Below are 6,000 nucleotides of genomic sequence, written 5' to 3' on the forward strand. Positions count from 1 at the left end.
CGCTTCCCCTCTCCTAGCCTCTAAGGGAGGACACAGTGCAGCCACCACCTGCCTTGGCCAGTCCCCACATATCCTGCAGGGACACAGTCCCACAGATCACTAGCCCAGAGTTCCCTTGGGGACTCCACATGGAGGGACTCCAGAAAATGGGTTGTCCCCCTCTTCCTCAGTGGTCTGGGATAGAATGACCATGTGAGCCCTGCCTGTGGCTGGAGCTTTGTGGAGAGCCCCGGCGAAGGCAGGGTGCAAGCTGTCTGTCACGGGGCTCTTCAGGCCCTGGGAGAGGGGTGGAGTGCCCCTCTGTGGGCCAGCGGACACCTGGGACCCTCGCAGGATCCCGTCCGTGGCCCTCTAAGGTGGAGGCAGCCGCGCCCTCTGTAGGGAGCATTGGGCTGCTGCAGCCCTGGCTGTGGAGCCCTCTGGCGGCACAGGGCTGCCATGGCGGGCAGTGCTGGAGAACAGGAGGTCGAGAGCGAATTGAGCATTACTCTGGAACATTGTGTGTGGTGGTTACTGCACCGAGAGTGTGAGCTCAACCACCCAAACCAAATGCTCTCTGCCATCGAGTCGGCTCCAAGTCACAGTGGTTACCGGGTTGGGCGGCTAACCTCAAGGTCAGCAGTTTGAAACCACGAGGTGCACCATGGGAAAAAGATAAGGCTCTGGGTGTTCTACTCCCGTGAAGACTGAATCTCAGAAACTCACAGGGGCGGTTTCCACCCTGTCCACAAGGTCTCGATTGAAATCGATGACAGTGGGAACACGGAATGAGCAAGTACAAGTCAGACCCCCAGTTGGCACATCGCCCACCATTCGGCTCTCTCTCTTACCACCCTCACGTTCCCACGGAGAAGCTCTCCCCGCCCTGGCAGAAATGGTTGTGACCAGGCCCCGGCCACACCCTGCCTGCTTGCCTCCGTGGCCTTAGCAGCAAGTGCTGTCTGAGTTGGGGTAAACTTTTCTTTGAGCCTCAGAAGCCCCACCTGTGTTACCAAAGGTGACCTTGCCTCCTTGCTTGGGAGGTCAGGTGTCTGTGGGTGAAGGAGGAGGGGTTCTGGGGCCGGCTGCTGGGGTGCAGGCGAGGGCTGGAAGCACGAGCCTGATTCCCCACACGCTGGATCCCGGTTATAGTGTGTGCTGTAGTGTGACCTAGCCAAGTAACCAAGTAACCGCACCAATCTGTGCCGCACCAATCTCTGTCCTGAAAACGGGCCCGTGATGACTGCCCTCAGAGCCGCAGCGAGAAGGAAGCGAGCAGAGTCTTTTCACAGACAGGAGGGCAAGGCACCATGTTCCACTGTGTGGCCTTGGCCAGCTTAACTGACCTCTCTGAGCTCTGTTTTCCGACAGCATCTGTGGAGAGGGAGGGTTAAAGTAAGCTGATACTACCTCCACCTTAGGGCCCTGGATGATGCATGTCCCCTGGGATGCAAATGATTAATGTGACATGCTCCTCGGCTGCTAATCCGAAAGGTGCAGGTGCAGGCTCACCCAGAGGGCCTGGTGGTCTACTTCTGAAAAGTCAGCCATTGAAAGCCCTATGGAGCAGGTTCAGCTCTGACTGCAACTGGTCTGTCTCCCAGGGTCAGGTCAAGATTCGGTAAGCCAGCGCTTGGCTCCGTGTGGAACACGGTGAGGGTGCAACCCTTCTAGGCCAAGAGGACACTTGGTATCCTCTAGAGCCCTCTCCCAGGGGTGTCGGCTCACGTGGAGGGCCGCTATCTGCAGGTTCAGCAGTTTGGGACCACCAGCTCCAGGGGAGAAAGACAGGGCTTTCTCTTCCTGGAAAGAACTACAGTCTGGGAAACCCACGGGGGCAGTTCTACTTCGCCCTATTGTAGGGTCCCTGTGATGTGGGAATGAGCTTGATGGCAGTGACGGTGTCATTTACTGCTCTGTGTGTGTGTGTGTGTGTGTGTGTGTGAGAGAAAGGCATTTTTAGTTGTCGTGGGGAAGGGAGGGTAAGCTGTGCTCCTAGTGGGCAGATACCACAGTGCTGCTAAATGAACACACTTTAATGCACAGAACAGCCCTGACCATAGAGAATTATCTGGCCCCAAATGAGAGCAGGGCCCAGGCTGAGGAGCTGTGGTCTAGGGAGCACGCATACTCCGCCCAGCTGGAACAAGCCACGTCCTTGTTCCCACGGAGCTTATGTTTTCATGTAGGAGACAGGCAGGCAATAAACAAAGCCGGGAGAGAGGGAGAGGCAGAGAGAGGTGGAGAGAAGGCCTGTCTGAGTTGATGGGCAGAATGGTCCTTGTAACTGAGCAGAGTGCCAGGGGAGAGAAGTGGAGGTCATGGTCTGGGGACCAGGCGGGGGCCAGTAACTCTGGGTGTTACTCTGAGTGGGGTGGGAAGGCCCTGGCAGATTCCAGGGCAGAGGAGCAGCATGCTGTTGCTTTCCTAAATGCCACCCTGCTTCTGGCACAAGCTGTGCTGGCCCCTGGCTGAGGGCACGACCCATGAGCTTCCCTGGAAACCCGCCCACAGTGCAGTGGGCTCCACTTAATATTAGCTGCCACCCTCTCCCCAAGGGTCCCAGCACTCTCCTCCCTGGCAGGGCTTTGGGAGTGTGGTTTGAGGTTTGAGAAAGAGGAAATCCTACAATGTCCAGGGTTAGTCATCCTCTTAGTCAGCTCCTCTTCTCATGGAAACTACGTCTTGAAGCGGGGACGTCGGAGTCCGAACATGACAGAATGCCAGGACTGGAAGGGACCTAGGAGGCCAGCTGCAGCCCCCATCTCAGCTCTTTCCCAACAGGCCCCAGCCCTTAGCATGTGTTGACGGGAAGTGGGTCCAGAGTGAGTCACATGATTGACCTGGTGCTCAGAAGAGGAGCCTACTACACATCATAACAAACCCCACCATCGATCAGGCTGCTAACCACAAGCTGCTCAGAGGGAGCTACGTGAGGCTCTCCGCTCCCATAAACATGTGCAGTCTCCGAAATCCCAGCACGCAGTTCTGCTCTGTCCTGTAGCGTTGCCCTAAGTCAGCACAGACATGATGCAGGGCCTGGTTTCGGTCCTCTCAATCTCTGGCCGCACCCTGCTCTGAGAGGGTGGGGTAGCACTCTTGCCTTCCACGCAGGAGATGGGTTTGATTCCTGCCCTGGGCACCTCGTGGACAGCTGCCTCGGCTGTCCAGGGAGCCTGGTGGGTAACTGTGATGCTGAGCCAGGCGACTGCGGAGCTCTGGTGGAAGAGGCACCAGCAAGTAGGGCTAGTAGTCCACAGAGGGGCAGCCACAGCCGGCCAGCCATAGCTGCCCAATCCTCGCCCGCTCGGGTGGTCACGGTTCAGGGAGAGACTTGGGGCAGCTCATAGTGACTCTGACCTCTAGTCCTCACTACAGCCCTGGCCTGCCATCCTAAGTGGCCCTGCTGAGTTGATTCAGACCCCACAGGGGTTTCCAGGGGTTTCCAGGCCATGGCATTTCAGAAGCAGGTTTTCAAGGTGCCTCTGGGTGAGTGGTCAAGGGCTTTGTCACAGGCCCCCACCCCCACCCCGGGGCTCACACACAGCCTGTGAGGGGGCTGATTGTGAGTTAGCATTAGAGACAGGGCAGCCGAAGCAGAGTTCAGAGAACTCGTGTCCTGTCCAAGGATGGCCCCGGGGCAGGAACAGTGCCGCCCCCACCCCCAAACTGGCTTGCTGCAAGGATTCAGGTAGGCGGTCAGCCAGGTCTGGCATGGGCCTGGCCACCATAAGCGCTCCTGTGTGCCACTGACCTCACTGCTGTCCCTCCCTGCCCGCAGCGGCTCCAGCAGGCCAGCAGGCCGGCCATGGACTGGGGCCCTTCACTGGAGGAGAACAGGACCGGCATGTACGTGGCCACGCTGGCCGGGAGCCAGTCACCCAAGCCACTGATGGTGCACATGCGCAAGTACGGCGGCATCACCAGCTTCGAGAACACAGCAGTGGAGGTGGACCGCGAGATCGCCGAGGATGAGGAGTCTGTGATGTGAGGCGCCTGGTGCCTGTGGCAGTCCTGTCCCCGGTTGTGCACCTGGTGTGCAGGCAGGCTGGAGCCGGGGGAGGTTCCGCGTGCCCCCTGCAATTGTCCTGTGGTCTTTGTCTCGCCTGGAGTCTGTCACCTTACACACACACGCACACTCACACACACACACATACACGCACGCACGCAGTCACTCCTACACACACACACACACACACACACACACACACACACACACACCCACCATTCAAAACCCAAGATGACCCAGCCCAACCCTTACTCTACAGATGGACCAACTGAGGCTGGGGAGAGGGGACTTGCCCAGGGTCACACGGCAGAGAAGACTTGACCCAGGCTTTTTGCCAGCCAGCTTCCTTCCCTGTGTGCTGTTTAGCGTAGAGTCCCCTTTTGTCTGGGGAGCTTGTCCCCCCACACTTCAACATAACCAGCGCTGGGCTGGGGGCTCTGTTACAGCAGAGAGCGTGGCATGGAGGCCAGGTTGAAGGGGGTCTGCAGAGTGGGGAGCGATGCTCTCTGAGCCCTAGGGAGGCTACAGTGGTGGTGAAGAACGATGGGGAGTGGGGACCTGGGGGCCGGTGGGCAGGGTGTTTGCATGATGTGGTTGTGTTTTATGTAGATATCATTCTGGGCACTGGGGGCAGGGGGAGGCAGGAGGCCTGTAGGGAACAGGTAAGAGGTGTTGGCGGCCTCCACCTTCACTCCTGGATTACAGACCTAGGTGCGGGGCAGGGAGCCTGGGCCTGTGTAGGCCAGGGGAAGTGGCCAGACTAACCACTCGGAGTCTGGACCCAGGTGCCTCTTTTCCCTGCTCCCTTGTCCCCAACCCATGCTGCTTCCTGCAAGAAGCTGGCCTTGCCTGTAAATGCAAGGAGGGGCACCTAAGAGACTCAGAGATGGCCTACACTCGGCGGTCTAGCCCATGAGGCCATATAGGGAGGTAAAGGCAGAGAGGAAGGCAGCCTGAGCTGTGTTTTTAACTCCAGGCGTACGGGGGGGGGGGGAGGGGGGTGCTTCCCAGGTACCTTGTTCCTCAGGAGGGTGGAACAGGCCTGGCCCGAGCTCTCCCAGGAGACGTTCCCAGGGGGGCAGGACACCCTGTGCCCCATGGGTCCTGCCCCATCCTTGTCCCTCCTGGTGCCTCCCCTGCCCATGTGTTCTGTTGGCTCATTGTTAATAAACACCACAGAGGTCGTCTTCCATGCCCTGCGTCCTTGGAGCCTCACCTGGAGAAGTGAGGCGGGCGGCACAGGACTTCCCTGCTCCCCAAGGAGGAGGCTCCCCACCTCCTCTCTCTGTTCCTCTTGACTCCTGATGTTTGCGTGGCTGCCTCACTGTGGGGTGGGGGGCTGTGGGAGACTGAGGCGGAAGACAAGCTCTGGGTCCTTAGAGACCACCTACCCAAGACCAGAGGCGCTGGCATCGAGTCAGTATGAATTCACAGAGACCCTGCATTTTCTTGGCTGTCGTCTTTATGGAGGCAGCTCACCAGGCCTTCTTCGTTGGTACTATTGAGTAGCTTCCAGCTGCACGCCTTTAGGGTCATGGATGAGCACAGGCCATTTCCGATGTCATATATGTGTGTGGAAACGGACATCCAGAGAGGGAGGAAACCAAGATTAGCCAGCCCAGCAGGCAGAGCTAGGGGGTGCCCTGCCTGGCCCACCAGCATTTCCCTTTCCCTTGCAGCTTTCTGTCCCTAGCCAGCTCTGGCCCCGCCCTCCTCCCCCTCCTCCTCCCCGCCCCCACCCCTCCCCAGGTGAAGGCCCAGTTGGGAAAGGAAGGTTGGGAAGAGGCTGCAGGAAGAATTTCCAGGTTCCATCCACCCCCTCCCAGCAGGACCCTGACATATAAAAGAGCTTCAGGCCCTTTTAAATGCGGAAGTCCAGGTGTCTGTAAAGGCTTTGATTTGGGGTGGGAAAGTAGGGCCCTGCATACTTGGGATATTAATAAATTTCCCCTAACAAAGGGCCAGGCTGCCCTCCCAGCCTGCTTTGCTTGGGCTCTGGGTAAAGGAAGACA

At 58.5% G+C, this 6,000-nt stretch overlaps 1 protein-coding gene across 1 annotated transcript in view; it reads left to right on the forward strand.

Moving 5' to 3' along the window:
* Positions 1-3,970, forward strand: part of SLC6A7 (solute carrier family 6 member 7) — a 30,241-nt gene extending 26,271 nt beyond the window's left edge. Inside the window, exon 16 of the mRNA XM_075542713.1 lies at positions 3,761-3,970. Within this exon, the coding sequence (XP_075398828.1) occupies positions 3,761-3,970 (210 nt within the window). The remainder of the gene's footprint in view (positions 1-3,760) is intronic.
* The last annotated feature ends 2,030 nt before the right edge of the window (positions 3,971-6,000 follow it).

Source organism: Tenrec ecaudatus, chromosome 2 (assembly GCF_050624435.1).
Source record: "Tenrec ecaudatus isolate mTenEca1 chromosome 2, mTenEca1.hap1, whole genome shotgun sequence".
Classification (NCBI taxonomy): domain Eukaryota; kingdom Metazoa; phylum Chordata; class Mammalia; order Afrosoricida; family Tenrecidae; genus Tenrec; species Tenrec ecaudatus.